This window comes from Pseudophryne corroboree (genome assembly GCF_028390025.1).
Source record: "Pseudophryne corroboree isolate aPseCor3 chromosome 3 unlocalized genomic scaffold, aPseCor3.hap2 SUPER_3_unloc_21, whole genome shotgun sequence".
NCBI classification, from domain to species: domain Eukaryota; kingdom Metazoa; phylum Chordata; class Amphibia; order Anura; family Myobatrachidae; genus Pseudophryne; species Pseudophryne corroboree.
The window spans coordinates 1,953,984-1,974,584 of NW_026967510.1; the positions used below are offsets into that span (position 1 = coordinate 1,953,984).

At 44.6% G+C, this 20,601-nt stretch overlaps 2 protein-coding genes across 2 annotated transcripts in view; one reads left to right on the top strand and one right to left on the bottom strand.

The window, feature by feature from the left end:
* LOC134983707 (zinc finger protein OZF-like) overlaps positions 1–20,601 on the bottom strand; it is a 314,293-nt gene that overhangs the window by 200,387 nt on the left and 93,305 nt on the right. The gene's annotated exons all lie outside the window — the stretch shown is intronic.
* LOC134983703 (oocyte zinc finger protein XlCOF22-like) overlaps positions 1–20,601 on the top strand; it is a 35,178-nt gene that overhangs the window by 835 nt on the left and 13,742 nt on the right. Inside the window, exons 2-6 of the mRNA XM_063949359.1 lie at positions 11,260–11,408; positions 12,121–12,312; positions 14,218–14,296; positions 14,415–14,512; positions 19,108–19,363. Coding sequence (XP_063805429.1) covers positions 11,331–11,408; positions 12,121–12,312; positions 14,218–14,296; positions 14,415–14,512; positions 19,108–19,363 — 703 coding nt within the window. The 5' untranslated portion in view covers positions 11,260–11,330. The remainder of the gene's footprint in view (positions 1–11,259; positions 11,409–12,120; positions 12,313–14,217; positions 14,297–14,414; positions 14,513–19,107; positions 19,364–20,601) is intronic.

Sequence of the window (20,601 nt, forward strand, 5' to 3'; positions counted from 1 at the left end):
TACAGGGGGAGCAGCCAGTAGTGTCCTGTTATTATTATTATACAGGGGGAGCAACCTGTGCTGTCCTGTTGTTGTTGTTGTTGTTATTATTATTATTATTATTATTAATAATAATAAATAATATTATAATAATACAGGTTGAGCAGCCTGTGGTGTCCGGTTGTTGTTATTATTATACAGGGGGAGCAGCCTGTGGTGTCCTGTAATTATTATTATATAGGGGGAGCAGCCTGTAGTTTCCTGTTATTATTATTATTATACAGGAGGAGCAACCTGTGGTGTACAGTTATTATTATTCAGTGTGGTAGTCTGTGGTGTCCTTTTATTATTATTATTATTATTATTATTATTATTATACAGGGGAAGCAGCCTGTGGTGTCCTGTTGTTGTTATTATTATTATTATTATTATTATTATTATTATTATTATTATTATTATACAGGGGGAGCAGCCTGTGGTGTCCAGTTATTATTATTAATCAGGGGGAGCAACCTGTGGTGTCCAGTTATTATTATTAATCAGGGGGAGCAACCTGTGGTGTACAGTTATTATTATTCAGTGTGGTAGTCTGTGGTGTCCTTTTATTATTATTATTATTATTATTATTATTATTATTATTATCATTATTATTATACAGGGGAAGCAGCCTGTGGTGTCCTGTTGTTGTTGTTGTTGTTATTATTATTATTATTATTATTATTATTATACAGGGGGAGCAGCCTGTGGTGTCCTGTTATTATTATTATTATTATTATTATACAGGGGAAGCAGCCTGTGGTGTCCTGTTATTATTATACAGGGGGAGTAGCCTGCGGTGTCATTTTATTAGTATTATTATTATTATACAGCGGTTCAGCCTGTGGTGTCTTGTTGTTATTTTTGTACAGGAGAAGCAGCCTGTGGTGTCCTGTTATTATTATTATTTTCTCATACGTCCTAGAGGATGCTGGAAACTCCGTAAGGACCATGGGGTATAGACGGGATCCGCAGGAGACACAGGTACACTATTAAGACTTTGAATGGGTGTGAACTGGCTCCTCCCTCTATGCCCCTCCTCCAGACCTCAGTTAGATTCTGTGCCCAGGAGAGACTGGACACACACTAGGGGAGCTCTACTGAGTTTCTCTGGAAAAAGACTTTATGTTAGGCTTTTTTATTTTCCGGGAGACCTGCTGGCTACAGGCTCCCTGCATCGTGGGAGTGAGGGGAGAGGATCAGACCTACTTCTTAGTTCAAGGGCTCTGCTTCTTAGGCTACTGGACACCATTAGCTCCAGAGTTTTCGATCACTTGGTGCGCCTAGCTGCTTGTTCCCGGAGCCGCGCCGTCACCCCCCTCACAGAAGACAGAAGCCGGGTGAGTATGAGAAGAACAGAAGACATCAGACGGCAGAAGACTTCAGTAACGGAAGTAAGTACAGCGGTAGCGCTGCGCTCCATTGCTCCCACACACCAACGGCACTCACAGGGAGCAGGGCGCTGGGGGGGAGCGCCTTGGGCAGCAGTTACTGAGGGTCTTTTCACTGGCAAGAGTCGGTGCCCGGGCACCGTGTACGATACCCCCACCAGTATAAAGCAGCGGTTGCGCTGCGCGCCATTGCTCCCACGGACCAACGGCTTTACAGGGGTGGCGCCCTGGACAGCAATATACTCTCCATTAAGCCTGGTTAAACACGTATAGAGTGCATAGGCTCTGTATACGGACCCCTGCCAGCATAAAAAGCTAAAATATTAGTGGGGCTGAAGCGCGCCAAGAAGGGGCGGGGCTTAGCCTTCACAACATGATTCAGCGCCATTTTCTACATGTCCCCGCCAAAACAGTGTACAGTGTAAATGAGGGGGGGGCACAGTGATTAGTGCAATATAGTATGAAATATAGCACTATCTTAGATAATGGGAATGTAATCATTGTGTTGTGCATATATGTCTGTGTGTTCCCTGTCAGGTATACCCACTATAGCTTTTTAGTACACATGTCGACATGTGTGAGTGCTAGGTCGCAAACAGCTATGGGATTCTCTCTGTCGGCATCGCCGACTCCTGTTGGTACTTGATTCAGTAGATGAAGTGTCAGCAGGTCGGAAGTATTATGCTTTTCAAAGTAAACACTGTAGGGGAGACACAGTAGTATGTGGGTGTAGGGGAGACACAGTAGTATGTGGGTGTAGGGGAGACACAGTAGTATGTGGGTGTAGGGGAGACACAGTAGTATGTGGGTGTAGGGGAGACACAGTAGTATGTGGGTGTAGGGGAGACACAGTAGTATGTGGGTGTAGGGGAGACACAGTAGTATGTGGGTGTAGGGAAGACACAGTAGTATGTGGGTGTAGGGGAGACACAGTAGTATGTGGGTGTAGGGGAGACACAGTAGTATGTGGGTGTAGGGGAGACACAGTAGTATGTGGGTGTAGGGGAGACACAGTAGTATGTGGGTGTAGGGGAGACACAGTAGTATGTGGGTGACCCTGTCGGCACCAACTGTTATTACTGGGTGAAAATGAACATGCTGTAACTAACCTGTGTATATATATATATATATATATATATATATATATATATATATATATATATTTATATGTATGGTACGGTTCCATGGGCCTGTACCTCGAGCACAGACATGGTAGTATTTGTGGGGAATTGTTATTAAAATTACATATGTATACTTTCCTCGGACCCCTCGGGGTCACAAGAATGTTATTTTGCCAGGTTTCTTCTCCCTGCTGTCGACTGCTAGGTTTTCTGTCGACCATAAGGATTCCTGTTAGATCCACAACTGGGGCTTTCAGTACATGGTCATACACATTCAGAACACATTGATGTCACTAGGCACCCAATGGTTCTGGACAATCCGCTTATATGTATGGTGTATGTGTATATGTATATATATGTGTGTGTATATATGAATATATATATATATGTATGTGTGTGTGTGTGTGTGTGTGTGTGTGTATATATATATGATATGTGTGTATTACATTATGTATATTCATATTATGATTTCTAATGAATGCTGAAGTAAAAGTATTACATAGTAACATAGTAACATAGTATCTGAGGTTGAAAAAAGACAATTGTCCATCGAGTTCAACCTATTTGTGGTCTCCTATGCATGATGATTTGACTAAAATTTCTGACTGATGCTGCTGTCAGCCATTGCATTTTATCCCTATTTATAGTAACTATAATGCATGACTATGCACCATACCCCTGGATATCCTTATCCATTAGGAATTTATCTAACCCATTCTTAAGGGTGTTGACAGATTCCGCCATTACAACTCCCTCGGGCAGGGAATTCCAAACACGTATTGTCCTTACTGTGAAAAAGCCTTTACGCCGTATTGTGCGGAATCTCCTCTCCTCTAACCTGTCACAAAGGATCGTACACAGGAAGCTAAGTGATATTTTATTCTATACTTTGGAGTTATTTGCATTACATGCGCATGGGGGAGTGTTTGTATTCGGAAAGGCATCCGATAGAATTACCCTAAAGAGAGAGGGTATGTGTCTTATGTTGATTCTGCTCTATAACATGGCGGCAGGCTGCCGTGCGACTGCAGGAGGTGTGGCCGGGGGAATGCTGAGGCTGACTCCGAGAGATACTGGAGTGTTTCCCAGGGACGGTGTACCGCTGTTTGGGGAGGCCTCAGTCAATCTCAGCGGATACCACTGGTAAGTCTAACTTCGTGAGTTAGATTCTCTCACAACGGTTGGTGACGCATTCTGTTGTGGGATGCAGTCATTTCAACCGGTTCGATACCGGGATTTTTCCCTTTCGGTGCAGATTGTGGAAGGTGAAAGGGTAAGAGTTCTGCAGCCTTGTCAGGTTCGCAGAAGTGGATGTTGTTTTCTGTTTCTACCACATCCACCGCATGTCGCTGGGTCTATCTGGCTGGAGCCCACTCTGGTGGGAACTCGTCTACTACTCCTCAGTCAGTCCGGTAATGGACTTGGACCTGTGAGTTAATAATGGAATCCAAAGGGGGACATCCTGGCGTTTACAGATGGTTTCCCTCACTGATTTTTCTAATAGATCTTGCCGTTTCCCCTCTGGAAGGGGAGGTAGTACGCGACGCCATACCAGAGTTGCGTCAGGTTCAGGGCATTGTCCTGCTGTCCCTGGTTAAAAAAAAAAAAAAGGAAAACAGAGATTTCTCCTTACGAAGTTGAACTACAGGATGGAATCTCTCAGGCCAGGGAGCTCCAGCACGTAAAGGTAGAAAGGGGTTAAATGCATTGTTCTCCACATTCAGCTTACCTGGGTTGATATCCAGGATTGTCTTTGCCATTTCACCGGAGTGATGGCAGTAGGATGGTATTCTTTCACTAGTGAGAGCCATTGTTATTCTGTACTGGGACACTCTCCTGATTAAGGCGAGGTCAAGACACAAGTGCAAATCGTTGTTTCTCTCTGAGTGTTCTTCAACACAGGAAATGGCTGTTGTTCCCAATGACGGAGATGTCGGAGGTGGGTATCAGAGTAGATACTGAACGGTTGAGGTTCTGTGTTTTCCTGTGGAAATAGGTCTGCGGATCCGGAGTCGGGTCAGATTTGCAGTGACAATCCATCAATATGTTCCGTTGATGAAGAAGATAATGCGGCCTAAGAGGCTTTTCGGTGAGCAGGTCAAATGCCAGAGTGGTTTTCACGGGGCCAGTTGGAAATGTGGTCCGAATCTCACCTGCACATGCGCCAGAATATAATCCTAATGGCCAGGATATCGCTCCTGGGGTGTCTGCTCAGTTCTCACCTCCTAGAGGGACGAAGGTTCGGAATCCAGGATGAGATCCTGGTGTCCATGCATGCAGATCTCCGAGACTGGGGAGCAGTCCTTGCAAGGGAAGTATTTCCAGAGGAAAAGGTCAAGCTGGGAAGTTTGTCTGCAATAAGCTTTCTTGAATTAAGAGCTATTTTCAGTGAACATATGCTTAGTTATCTGCACGTGTTAATTCTGTTGGACGACTTGACAGCAGTGGTGTTAGTAAGCCGCTAGGGCGGAACAAGGAGCAAAGCGGCAATGGCAGATACCATAAAAGTTTTCTGCTGGGTGGAAAGACTGGTAAACGCTATATTAGCAGTATTAGTTCCGGATGTGAACGACGGAGAAATAGTTTCCTCTGCAGACTCGATCTCCATCCGGGAGAAATACTGTCGTCATCGAGAAGTTTCGCTGAAGCGACAAGTCTTTGAGGAGTGCCTCACTTGGACATGTTGGCATCTCGCCTCATCGAGAGACCTCAGGTATATTGTTCCAGGTCAGGGGACAATCAAGCTATAGCAGTGGACGTCCTCGAGACACCTTGGGTGTTTTCAGTCGGTATATGTGTCACGTCCGTTATCACTCTTCTGAAGGTGATAAATGTAAGAAGAACAAAGGTTCAGGCGATCCTCATTGTTCCGGTCTAAACAAGGAGGGCTTGGTATCCAGTTCTTCAAGATTTACTCATAGAAGATCCCTGGCCTCTTCCTCTACGTGAGGAACTGTTACAGCAAGATCCGGGCGTGTATCAAGACTTACCGCGGCTGCGTTTGACGGCGTGGCGATTCAATGCCATATCCTTGCCAGAAAGGGTATTCCCAGTGACGTCATTGCCAATCTTCTTCAGGCTAGAAAAGAAGCAAAGCCTTACCACCGCGTTTAGAGAAAATATGTGTCTTGGTGTGGATCCAAGAAAGCTACTACGGAAGCTTCAGCTGGGTCATTCTTCTCCATTCTTTGCAAGCAGGTGTGGGTGCAGGCCTAGAGTTAGGCTCCATTCAAGTGCGGTTTTGGCCTTATGCATTTTCTTTCAAGAAAGAATTGGCGACCTTTCTGGAAGTTCGGACCTTCGTGGAAGGAGTACTGCACATCCAACTTCCATTTGTGCCCCCATTGGCACCGTGGGACCTTGACGTGGTGTTGCGTTTTCTTGTTTCACAATGATTGGAACGTTTATGAAAGGTTGTGTTAAAAATGTATTTCTTCTAGAGTGGTCATGCTTTTGGCTTTGGCGTCCGCAAGGCGGGTGTCAGAAGTAGCGGCTGGGTCTCACAAGAGCCCCTGTTTGATCTTCCAGGTATATAGAGTGAAATTGAGAACTCGGATAATAGTTCTGCCAAAAGTGGTTTCGGTGTTTCGCAGAAACCAGCCTATTTGATCCCTGTGGTTACTTAAGCATTGGCTGATTCAAAGTCTCTCGATGTAGCCAGGGCTTTGAATATTTATGTCGCCAATTTGGCCCAGATTGGGGAAACAGAGGCTCTGTTTGTCCGGTATGCTCCCAGCGTGATTGGGGCGCCTGCGTCTCTGCAGTCTGTTACACACTAGATCTGTGATCCGATTCGGCGTGCTCGTTCTACGGCTGGATTGCCGTTACTGAGTTCGGTGGTGACCCATTCTACTAGGAAGGTGGGCTCTTCTTGGGCGGATGCCCGAGGAGTCTCGGCAGTTCAACTTTGCCGAGTGGATAGTTGGTCGGGTTCAAACACTTTTGCTAAGCTCTACAAGTTTGATACCCTGGCTGATGGGAACCACATGTTTGCTCAATCTGTGCTGCAGAGTCGTCCGCACTCTCCCGCTCGGTCTGGAGCTTTGATATAAACCCCATGTTCCTTACGGAGTCCCCAGCATCCTCTAAGACGTATGAGAAAATAGGATTTTAATACCTACCGGTAAATCCTTTTCTCTTAGTCCGTAGAGGATGCTGGGCACCCGTCCCAGTGCGTACTGTATCTGCAGTTATTGGTTATGGTTACACTCTTGTGGTGTTTCTTTTCTGTCAGGCCGTTGCTGACGTTGTGCATGCCATGGCATGCGGTGTCTGATTATTGGTTGTGTTGACACACTATGGGGTAAATTTACTAAGGTAGGAGATTTTTAGAACTGGTGATGTTGCCCATGGCAACCAATCAGATTATATCTATTATCTGCTAGAAGCAGCTAGAAAAATGGTAAGAAGAATCTGATTGGTTGCTATGGGCAACATCACCAGTTCTAAAAATCTCCCACCTTAGTAAATTTACCCCTAGTTGTGTTACATATTCTCTCAGCATGTGGCTGTGTATTGTTCATGCCGTTGGCTGGTGTGCTATTGAATGCCACGTTCTGCGGTATGTTCATGGTGTGAGCTGGTATGACACTCGCCGTGTTTAAACAATGAATTCTTTCCTCGAAATGTCCGTCTCCCTGGGCACAGTTCTCTAACAGGAGTCTGGAGGAGGGGCATAGAGGGAGGAGCCAGTTCACACCCATTCAAAGTCTTATAGTGTACCCATGTCTCCTGCGGATTCCGTCTATACCCCATGGTCCTTACGGAGTCCCCAGCATCCTCTACGGACTAAGAGAAATGGATTTACCGGTAGGTATTAAAATCCTATTATTATTATTATTATTATTATTATTATTATTATAATACAGGGGGAGCAGACTGTGGTGTCCTATTATTAATATTATACAGAGGGAGCAGCCTGTGGTGTCCTGTTATTATTATTATTATTATTATTATTAACAGGACTGCTCCCTCTGTATAGTAATAACAACAACAGGACACTACAGGCTGCTCCCCTTGTATAATAATATTAATATTATACAAGGGGAGCAGCCTGTAGTGTCCTGTTGTTGTTGTTACTATACAAAGGGAGCAGCCTGTTGTGTCCTGTTATTGTTATTATTATTATTATACAGGGGCCTGTAGTGTCCTGTTGTTGTTTTTGTTGTTATTGTTATTATTATACAGGGGAGCAGCCTGTAGTGTCCTGTTGTTGTTGTTGTTGTTGTTGTTGTTGTTGTTGTTGTTATTATTATACAGGGGAGCAGCCTGTAGTGTCCTGTTGTTGTTGTTGTTGTTGTTATTATTATTATACAGGGGAGCAGCCTGTAGTGTCCTGTTGTTGTTGTTGTTGTTGTTGTTGTTGTTATTATTATACAGGGGAGCAGTCTCTGGTATTTTATTATTATTATTATTATTATTATTATTATTATTATTATTATAATACAGGAGTAGCAGCCTGTGGTGTCCTGTAATTATTATTATTATTATACAGGGTGAGCAGCCTGTGGTGTCCTGTAATTATTATTATTATTATTATTATTATACAGGGTGAGCAGCCTGTGGTGTCCTATAATAATAATAATAATTATTATTATTATTATTATACAGGGTGAGCAGCCTGTGGTGTCCTGTTATTATTATTATTATTATTATTATTATACAGGGTGAGCAGCCTGTGGTGTCCTGTAATTATTATTATTATTATTATTATTATTATTATTATTATTATTATTATTATTATTATTATACAGGGTGAGCAGCCTGTGGTGTCCTGTTATTATTATACAGGGTGAGCAGCCTGTGGTGTCCTGTAATTATTATTATTATTATTATTATTATTATTATAATACAGGGTGAGCAGCCTGTGGTGTCCTGTAATTATTATTATTATTATTATTATTATTATTATTATTATTATTATAATAATACAGGGTGAGCAGCCTGTGGTGTCCTGTTATTATTATACAGGGTGAGCAGCCTGTGGTGTCCTGTTATTTATTATACAGATGGAGCAGCCTGTGGTGTCCTGTTATTATTATACAGGGTGAGCAGCCTGTGGTGTCCTGTTGTTATTATTATTATTATTATTATTATTATTATTATACAGGGTGAGCAGCCTGTGGTGTCCTGTTATTATTATACAGGGGGAGCAGCCTGTGGTGTCCTGTTATTATTATACAGGGTGAGCAGCCTGAGGTGTCCTGTTATTATTATTATACAGGGTGAGCAGCCTGTGGTGTCCTGTTATTATTATACAGGGTGAGCAGCCTGTGGTATCCTGTTATTATTATACAGGGTGAGCAGCCTGTGGTGTCCTGTTATTATTATACAGGGTGAGCAGCCTGTGGTGTCCTGTTATTATTATACAGGGTGAGCAGCCTGTGGTGTCCTGTTATTATTATACAGGGGGAGCAGCCTGTGGTGTCCTGTTGTTATTATTACACAGGGTGAGCAGCCTGTGGTGTCCTGTTATTATTATACAGGGTGAGCAGCCTGTGGTGTCCTGTAATTATTATTATTATTATACAGGGTGAGCAGCCTGTGGTGTCCTGTTATTATTATACAGGGTGAGCAGCCTGTGGTGTCCTGTTATTATAGTGTTCCTTCTAGGCTGTCTCGGCAGGGTGCTGCCCCCTGCCCTGTCTCAGTGCACCCTGCAGGATCAGAAATCGCCCCCTTGTATACAGAATGCAGCAGGCAGAGCGCAGGTTACAATGTTGTCGTCTACTCCTTGCCCACCTCTGACACTGGAACACAATTTCTATCCTTAGTGAACTGGATGGCAGAGGAGGCACTGTAACTAACACAGCACTCTGATAAAGAGGGAAAGAACAGGGTAAGCAGTGAGCATGTACTGCTTACAGTATTTCCCCAGTAGAACAGACTTATTTTATTCCTATATATTTTAACCCATTGTTTAACTTTTCTGTTTTATAACACATAGAAGACTAGACATATACAGTATGTTTCTCAGTATAGATGTTAGGTGTCTTATATGTATGTATGTATGTATGGGTATATGATTTACTAAAGGCAAAATGTATGTACAAAAACTATAAACATATACGCTGTGCTTTGTGTGCAAAGTGTCACATCAAAAATGTGCCCTTCAAAATAAAAATGTGCCCTTCAAAATAAAAATGTGTCCTCTTCAGTGCTCAGCACCCTGCCCTAAAAATATCCTAGAGTGAACACTATATTATAATACAGGGGGTGTAGCCTGTGGTGTCCTATTATTATTATTATTATTATTATTATTATTATTATTATTATTATTATTATTATTATTATACCGGAGGAGCAACCTGTGGTGTCTTATTATTATTATTATTATTATTATTATTATACAGGAGGAGCAGCCTGTCATGTCCTATTATTATTATTATTATTATTATTATTATTATTATACAGGGGGAGTAGCCTGTGGTGTCCTATTATTATTATTATTATTATTATTATTATTATAGAGGAGGAGCAACCTGTGGTTTCCTGTTTATAAAGACATGTTATTATTTTTATACTGGGGTGCAGCCTTTAGTGTCGTTGTTATTATTATTATTAATAATTTTATTATATGTAATTGTGGGGATTGAAAATATTGCTCAAAGTCTAAGATATATTAAAGCAAGGACCATAATAACCCTGGCATGTGTAACAGATGATAATTGGAGCAGTATGAAGCAAATGTATATCACACTCCTGGAAGTGTCACTGTGACATCACTTATATCTATAGTAATAATACAGGGACATGACTGCGGAGGTTATGGGGTCTGGGATAGTCATTTTGACGTCACTTATATATATAGAAATAATACATGGACATGACTGCGGAGGTGAGGGGATCTGGGAGTGTCACAGTGACATCACTTATATCTACAGTAATACAGGGACATGACTGGGGAGGGGGACCTGGGAGTGCCACAGTGACAAGAGAAAAAAAGTAGACTTCTTTTGTGGGCGCACTCTTGTGAAGAAATAATGAGATATTCTCAAAGAATAAAACTTAACTTTTATTACAAATGATTAAGAAATTATTCAATCTCCTGAGAACAAATAATGTCTCTTGCCGCCTTTCCCCTGCCTGTCTCCTGCCGCCTTTCCCCTGCCTGTCTCTTGCCGCCTTTCCCCTGCCTGTCTCTTGCCACCTTTGCCCTGCCTGTCTCTTGCCGCCTTTCCCCTGCTTGTCTCTTGTCGCCTTTCCCCTGCCTGTCTACGGCCACCTTTTCCCTTGTGTGTCTCCTGCAACCTTTCCCATGCCTGTCTCCTGCCGCCTTTGCCCTGCCTGTCTCTTGCCACCTCTGCTACACCATCAGCTGGATGTGTGAAACCTGAGGTCACGGAGACTGTAAGCTGCAGCTCCATGAATGAGGCCCTGAAATTTCCCTCAGGAGACCCTGTCCCTTCACAACCAATTCTCACCCTTACACCACTTCATGGCTGCAGCCATACTCGTCTGACAACTCAGGACACCTAAAGCACATGCTCCGTATGGGTCCTGCATATGAGCGGAGTACCGAACATCAGCTCATTGTGACTCCACCCACAATAGCGCTAATATCTAGATCAGGCCCACTATGCAGTACAGCCTTATGGGGCTGGGTCACAAGAACCTCGGAGACACTGACCAGGACTCTATGGCTGTGAGGAAATAGGAGACTTAATGACCACTCTATTCCATATTTACTATGTTACATGTGCAATATGTTTTATGTATTATATTTATTCCAGGAACTCCAGCTGTGGGGAACGGAGTCTTTATTACACATCACACATTCTGTATTCTCCCTGATTCACTGAGGATGGACATGGACAGGAGTCACAGGACTGAGAGGATAATTAATATCACCCTGGAGATCATCTACCTGCTGACTGGGGAGGTGAGTGGATCTAGGAACGTCACATTGACCTTTTATCTATAGTAGTAATACTGGGACATGACTGGGGAGGTGAGGGGATCTGGGAGTGTCACAGTGACCTTTTATCTATAGTAATACAGGAACATGACTGGGGAGGTGAGGGTGTCTGGGAGTGTCACAGTGACCTTATATCTATAGTGATAATACAGGGACATGACTGGGGAGGTGAGGGGATCTGGAAGCATCACTGTGACCTTATATCTATAGTAATAATACAGGGATATGACTGGGGAGGTGAGGGAATCAGAGCATCACAGTGAGGTCACATATCTACATGTTTTGCAGGTCTCCTCACAGACTCACAAGTGAAATAATTAGCTCCACCTGTGGACCTTTTAAAATGTGTCAGTGAGTAATTAATACACCTGTGCACTTGCTGGGTTACCTGCAAAACATGCACTGTGTGGGGTCCCGAGGCCCAAGTTTGAGAACCACTGATCTATAGTAATAATACAGGAGCATGACTGGGGAGGTGAAGGGATCTGGGAGTGTCACAGTGACATCACTTATATCTATAGTAATAATACAGGGACATGACTGGGGAGGTTAAGGGATCTTGGAGCTTCATAGTGACGTCACTTATATCTATAGTAATAATACAAGGACATGACTGGGGAGGTGAGGGGATCTGGTAGTGTATATATTGATATTTGATGTCTCCACCATTACACAGGATTACACAATAGTGAAGAAGACATCCAATGAGTGTGAGACACCCAACAGCCATCCCCGTGTTTCAGGAGGACTGAGTAGAACCCAGAGCCCCATCACGGTGCCTCCACCTCACTCACTGACACATGAGAGACACAATGACCAGAAGATCCTGGAACTCGCCAACAAGATCATTCAGCAGCTGACTGGAGAGGTGACTGCTGGGAATAGGGCATTATACAGTAACACCAGGGGATGTGTCTGGGTGATGACTGGAGAGGTGACTGCTGGGAATGGGGCATTATATAGTAACACCAGAGGATGTGTCTGGGTGATGACTGGAGAGGTGACTGCTGGAAATAGGACATTATACAGTAACACCAGGGGACGTGTCTGGGTGATGACTGGAGAGGTGACTGCTGGTAATGGGACATTATACAGTAACACCAGGGGATGTGTCTGGGTGATGACTGGAGAGGTGACTGCTGGGAATGGGGCATTATACAGTAACACCAGGGGACGTGTCTGGGTGATGACTGGAGAGGTGACTGCTGGGAATGGGGCATTATACAGTAACACCAGGGGACGTGTCTGGGTGATGACTGGAGAGGTGACTGCTGGTAATGGGACATTATACAGTAACACCAGGGGATGTGTCTGGGTGATGACTGGAGAGGTGACTGCTGGGAATGGGGCATTATACAGTAGCACCAGGGGACGTGTCTGGGTGATGCCTGGAGAGGTGACTGCTTAGAATGAGGCATTATACAGTAACACCAGGGGATGTGTCTGGGTGATGACTGGAGAGGTGACTGCTGGGAATGGGACATTATACAGTAACACCAGGGGACGTGTCCGGGTGATGACTGGATAGGTGACTGCTGGGAATGGGGCATTATACAGTAACACCAGGGGATGTGTCTGGGTGATGACTGGAGAGGTGACTGCTGGGAATGGGGCATTATACAGTAACACCGGGGGATGTGTCTGGGTGATGACTGGAGAGATGACTGCTGGGAATGGGGCATTATACAGTAACACCGGGGTGTATGTCTGGGTGCTGACTGGAGAGGTGACTGCTTGGAATGGGACATTATACAGTAACACCAGGGGATGTGTCTGGGTGATGACTGGAGAGGTGACTGCTGGGAATGGGACATTATACAGTAACACCAGGGGACGTGTCTGGGTGATGATTGAAGAGGTGACTGCTGGAAATGGGACATTATACAGTAACACCAGGGGACGTGTCCGGGTGATGACTGGATAGGTGACTGCTGGGAATGGGACATTATACAGTAACACCAGGGGATGTGTCTGGGTGGTGACTGGAGAGGTGACTGCCGGGAATGGGACATTATACAGTAACACCGGGGGACGTGTCTGGGTGATGACTGGAGAGGTGACTGCTGGGAATGGGGCATTATACAGTAACACCAGGGGACGTGTCTGGGTGATGACTGGAGAGGTGACTGCTGGGAATGGGACATTATACAGTAACACCAGGGGATGTGTCTGGGTGATGACTGGAGAGGTGACTGCTGGGAATGGGGCATTATACAGTAACACCGGGGGACGTGTCTGGGTGATGACTGGAGAGGTGACTGCTGGGAATGGGACATTATACAGTAACACCAGGGGATGTGTCTGGGTGATGACTGGAGAGGTGACTGCTGGGAATGGGGCATTATACAGTAACACCAGGGGATGTGTCTGGGTGATGAATGGAGAGGTGACTGCTGGGAATGGGGCATTATACAGTAACACCAGGGGAAGTGTCTGGGTGATGACTGGAGAGGTGACTGCTGGGAATGGGACATTATACAGTAACACCGTGGATGTGTCTGGGTGATGACTGGAGAGGTGACTGCTGGGAATGGGACGTTATACAGTAATACCGGTGGATGTGTCTGGGTGATGACTGGAGAGGTGACTGCTGGGAATGGGACATTATACAGTAACACCAGGGGATGTGTCTGGGTGATGACTGGAGAGGTGACTGCTGGGAATGGGACGTTATACAGTAACACCAGGGGACGTGTCTGGGTGATTACTGTATCACTGTGTGTGTCAGGTTCCTATAAGGTGTCAGGATGTCACTGTCTATGTCTCCATGCAGGAGGGGGAGTATATAGAGGAACACAGGGGTCTGTACAAGGACGTGAAGATGGAGAATCACCGGCCCCTCACATCACTGGGTAAGAGGAGACTGTCATGTATTGTACAGGGGAGAGCAGGTATGGGGGCCCCTATATACACACATCACCTGATAATCACATATATACACTGTACTCAGTCACTGTGTGTCTCCTACAGATGGGCCCAATAACAGAGATACCCCAGAGAGATGTCCCCGTCCTCTGTATTCCCAAGACTGTACAGAGGAGAATCACAGGATCCCACAGGAGGATCAGGTAGGTGGGATTTAGGGTCTCCCCAATATACCAAAGTGACTGTCACTATATGTTGTGTAGAGGAGCTGTGTGTCTTATACACTGATATTATACTGTTTCACCTCAGTTTAATCAAACATTATGCAAATGTCATTGTATTTCTCTTTCATCCACTAGGGGACACTGGAGTCTTATACACTAGGGGTCTAAAGCTTGCAACCGGAGGTGTGGCACAATCTAAAATTAGTATTGTCTGCACAGCCGGCTCCTCCCCCTTCACATCCCTCCTCCCTCAGTTTGAAAAATTGTGCCTAGGAGGTAACATTACAGAAAACTCAGGCTGCGTCAACCTAATGAAAATGGGGACCAAAGCCTTTGAATTAGAGAGACAATGATCCCATATAAAGGGATCTGCATCTCTCTATGGAAAGTCCGGAGCACAGAGTCAGCATTTCCATGGGCAGTGAGTACTGGTGGTTAATATGGGCCTTAGATGGAAAGGCAGAGGCTATTAGCAGACTCCTTCCAATTCCCACAACTTAAGGTTTAAAAAATTATTATTATTATTATTATTATTATTATCTGGCCAGTGTGCACGCTGCTGCCTCCAGGCTTCCTGTAACTTATGTCCTGGCAGACTAGCAGCGCAGCTCCCCCGCCGCCCGACTTCTTTTATACACACAGCGCGGGCTCAAACACTCCCTGGCCGGCTTCTACTCCCGCTGCATGTCAGCTATCCCCCCCCCCCGGCCCCCCTCTACATCGGAGGGAGACGCATTGCGGCTGTCAGCGGTGGCATCCTCACATACAGCGGAAATGGTCTCTCGCCCTCTCCCACCGCCAGCGGAGGGATACACAGCGCGCCTGTCAGTAGCAGCATCACACACACTACGGGCGCTTGGGAAGTGCGTCCACCGCCCGCTCAGATGATCTCTCGTCCCTTCCCGCCGCCAGCGGAGGGCTGAGTGTGACGACAAAGGGGGAAATTAATAGAAACTGATCCTCTTGCTAGTAAGTCCGGCCTGGGGCAGCCGTTAAGGAGGTAGAGTGACCCTAGGAAGGACCCAGAGAGCCTTAGTAATAAATATTTATTAAATAAATGGCGGCCATTTTTAAATGAATAGAGGCGCCAAAAGGACTCTCTCAGGCGTTATTACCTTTAGAATAGACGGGCTCCCTGGGCGGTCAGAGCAGAGGGACGGGTTATTATAATAGAGCAACTGCTCCCTCTACTGGACATTTGTATTTAGGACTCTCTCAGGCGTTATTACCTTTAGAATAGACGGGCTTCCTGGCCGGTCAGAGCAGAGGGAGGGGTTATTATAATAGAGCAACTGCTCCCTCTACTGGACATTTGTATTTAGGACTCTCTCAGGCGTTATTACCTTTAGAATAGACGGGCTTCCTGGCCGGTCAGAGCAGAGGGAGGGGTTATTATAATAGAGCAACTGCTCCCTCTACTGGACATTTGTATTTAGGACTCTCTCAGGCGTTATTACCTTTAGAATAGACGGGCTTCCTGGCCGGTCAGAGCAGAGGGACGGGTTATTATAATAGAGCAACTGCTCCCTCTACTGGACATTTGTATTTAGGACTCTCTCAGGCGTTATTACCATTAGAATAGACAGGCTTCCTGGCCGGTCAGAGCAGAGGGAGGGGTTATTATAATAGAGCAACTGCTCCCTCTACTGGACATTTGTATTTAGGACTCTGCTGCAATGGATTTTTAATGGATTCTGACAGGCATTTTTATGCTTTAGATTTTCAAGGGACTTCTAAACAAAAGATCCCGATGAAATGATGGGAACGACTGGATCACAACCCCGACCTCAGAACTGAAATACAGTTGGGTGTGTGAGGGTTGCAACGAGGCTGGTGATATTATTATTATAAATTGTTATTTTTTGTTTTGTGTGTAGTGTTTAGAAAGATCCAGCTAGGGGGATCCAGTGTACCTTTACTCCCATCACCCATTACCGTCTTTCTGTTCCTATTATAAAGGGGGGAAGCACTGAGGAGCGCTCTATGGGGTACGGCTTCAAATGTCGCCAACACTAAGACTTATTATGTTTCCACAAAATGTAGTAAGATGAGCAAGGGTGAGCGGCTCCTGGGTATGCGTTGCCTGTCTAGTTAAGGGCGTCCAGCACGGGAGGAAGGCTCCGCCAAGGTCATGGGAGCAAGCCCTAACAGGTATTTCAAAGGAAATGTCAGAATCCCGCAAACAGCAGTCGGAAAGGACTGAGGGATTCTCAAAGACTATGGAGGAATTTCTGATTTAAATTAATCCCTCCTGCGCAAGCATAAAGAAATGCGAACAAGTCGATTAAGAGAACCATCCTCATCTTACACGAAGGAGGAAGAGGGTCTTATTATAGATAAAGAGGCAAGATACTGAAGTCTGCCTTAGATCAGGAGTTTAGATTCCCTTATAGAAGCGGTTATAGAGACCCTTGCAGCAGGCAAGAATTTGGAATTTATAATAATTTGGATTATAGGATTCTCATAACAAATGCCAGTCTCAGAGGTTGGGGAAGCTGTCCTAGAGTCCCACCACTTTCAGGGCAAATGGACTTTACTGGAGAGAGGGTTACCAATAACCATTCTCGAACTGAGAAACAGTTTACAAATCGCTTCTCTTAGCTGAAGATATAGTCAATGGTCAACAGTGAACCGGAAAGCAGATTATCACAGTCGCCAGGACTGCATCCAGGCGAGCGGTGCTTACACAGATCTTCGACATGATGGTGAGTAGATGGTGTCTACCTCAGGTGGACCTGATGGCATCTCGACAAAATCATTAGCTGCCCAGGTATGTGTCCAGAAGAAGAGATCCAGCAGCAGAGGAAGTGGACACGCTGACACTTCCTTGGTGTTACAGAAGGGTTTACATTTTTCCGCCTTTCACACTCATACCCCGAATTCTCCAAAAAGGGGTAATACGAGAGCGAGTATGGGCAATTCTCATAGCACCAAGTTGGCCCCGTAGAGGTTGGTACTCGGACTTACGGGGGATACTAGCGGAGGACCCTTGGCAGTTACCTCGAAGGGAGGACCGGCTATATCAGGGGCCGTTCCTCCACTCAGACCTGAACAGGCTACGTTTAATGGCGTGGCTGTTGAGACCCGGATCTTAAGAGTGAGAGGTATACCAAGAATGGCTATTCCTAAAGATGATCGCTGCTCAAAAGCCGGTGACACCCATGTACGACTGCAGACATTAGAAGAAGTACATGGACTGGTGTTAGGAACATGGGTAGAATTAGACGAACGTCCACTTACCCAGACTTCTACTTTTCACTCCAGCTGGTCTAGATGAAGGACTAAGACTAGGTTCCTTGAAGGTTCAAGTTTCGGCTCTCTCCATCCTATTTCAACAGTGGTTAGCGTCCTTACAAGAGGTTCAAACCTTTTTACAGGGGGTTCTGAGGATACAACCTCCTTTCCGTCCTCCCACTGCGCAGTGGGACTTAGATTTGTAGTTGGAATTTTTGAGATCACCATCTTTTGAGCCGTTGGAAAGAACAGACCTGCAATATCTCTCTTGGAAGGTCACGTTATTACTTGCCTTGGCTTCGGCTGGAAGGGTTTCGGTGTAAGGAGCCCTATCAGGTTAGAGTCCTTTGTTAATTTTCCAGAAGGATAAGGCCAAACTCCGTACATGAGCGGATTTCCTTCCTAAGGTTGTTTCGGGGTTTCAGGTAAACCAACCGATTGTGGTCCCATCCTTTCAGGGATTCGCAGAAGGGGACGTGTCTTTGGATGTTGTCCGAGCTTACGAATATACTACAAGTTACGTCGTCCTTTAGAAGGTCGGACCATTTTGTTTGGTCCAAAGAATGGTTGGCCAGCATCTAGGCAGTCTTTGTTTAGATGGAATAGCTTTGCCAATCGGCAAGCTAATATTTCCTGTGGTAAGCAGTTTCCGGTTCAGACTGGTGCTCATAATACCAGATCAGTGGGTGCCTCATGGGCGGCTATTCGAGGTGCTTCCACTACTCAATTTTGCAGAGCGAGAACGTGGTCTCAGCCCACACATTCGCAAACTTTTACAGGTTTGATACCTTGGCGTCCGGAAATTCTAAGTTCGGACGTTTAGTTTTGCAGGCCATCGACAGCACTCCCTCCCTTGGGGATAACTTTGGGACGTCCCCTACTGTATAAGACTCCAGTGTCCCCTAGTGGATGAAAGATAAAAGAGGATTTTGGTACTTACCGATAAATCCATTTCTCTGAATCCTCTAGGGGACACTGGATGCCCGCCTCAGTGCTGTCAACCTGCTGTGTTCAAAGTTCTTGTTCAAACAGTTCGTGCAAACAGCGTTGGTTTTTCTGTTAAGAGTTTCTTGGATGCTGTTGCTTTGTTGTACGGTTCGGTTCCTCGCCAAGTGCTATAGTATCATGTCCTATTCTCTCAGTCACGTTTTCCAAACTGAGGGAGGAGGGATGTGAAGGGGGAGGAGCCGGCTGTGCAGACAATGCTAATTTTAGATTGTGCCACACCTCCGGTTGCAAGCTTCACACACCTACTGTATAAGACTCCAGTGTCCCCTAGAGGATTCAGAGAAATGGATTTATCGGTAAGTACCAAAATCATCTTTTTTTGGGTTATTTAGGTAGAACGTCTTTCTTGTATAAAGGCAGAAGATATAAGGAGAGAAAAAGAGACATATGTGACTGATATAAAGGCAAAAGATACAGAGGAAGAAGAAGAGACGTATGTGACTGATATAAAGGCAGAAGATACAGAGGGAGAAGAAGAGACGTATGCGACTGATATGATGACAGAAGATACAGAGGGAGAAGAAGAAACGTATGTGAGGGGTGATCAGCAGTGTAAGGAGGAGGAGATCCCTACAGATGTCAGCACAGGTGAGTAATAAACACTTATTACAGAAGTAACATATTCTCATTGCTCAGTCACTACAGCAATCTCTTATTCTACACCATCCTCTGCCATCATCCCAGTTCTCAGTTGGGTGTTTATAACACAAGGTTATCCATGACAAACATCAGATGAAGAGAGTTATTACACACAACACTATAATGTTATTAAAAGTAACAAGCAGAAGTTTTTAGGGATCATATATAAGTAGTAGTGTGTAATTTGTATGGGATCTAAATTTCTCAGTTTAGCAACCATTTATTAAATAACCTTCATTTTGTTAGATGATGCAGGTATTAAATAACTCCTTGTATATAGTAGACCTATTTGGCCATTTGTGGTCATGTTTACTATATCTTTTCATTTAGTGAGGTGTAGTCGTGGTGTAAAGGACAGTTTGTGATTCCTGATTAGTTAAAAAAACAAATACCAAATACTGAACAACATCACCAAACAGGTAATTTCAACTTTAAACTTGTCATTTATTTTGTACTGTCTGGACATGGCTACTAATAACAGATGCACAGACATAATTCTTAAAGCTATGTGTGCAAATGCTAGGAGATTAGGAGACAAAATTCCAGAGCTAATTGTGATAATGACCAGGGATAACCTGGATATTGTGGCAATTACAGAGTCATAGTGCAATGAGAATCATGACTGGGACATAGCTATACCAGGATACAATTTATTTAGGAAGGATAGAATGGTCAGTGTAGGAGGAAGCGTAGCAATGTATGTGGGAAAAAAGCATAAATGCTACTTCAATTAATACAAAATATTGAAGACAAATCTGAGGCCCCTTTGGTCACCACAGAAACCGGGAAAAAGGACATTATTCATATTGGGGTGATCTCTAGACCACGTGGCCTGGGGCAGGATTTGGACAGGAATCTATTGTTGGACATCACTAAAATGGCTTTAAAGGGAGAAGTCATAATCATAGGAGACATTAATTTACCTGATGCAAGGGGAGGGGTCTTTTGCAATTTCAGCTGCAAGTGGTAAATTCCTTACAGGGAGCATCTCTCAATAAACAGCAGATATTTCCCTTCTGCATAGAAGAGCGGTCCGGAAAGAAAGAAGTAAACTTCCTTTTTGGGAGCACTCTTGTTAACTTAATTGCAATTAAAATATAACCTTTAATAACTATTCACTAAAAATTCATATATATGGATCTTACTTACTTAAAAGAAAGATTACTATTGACTGAATTGTCTTACTA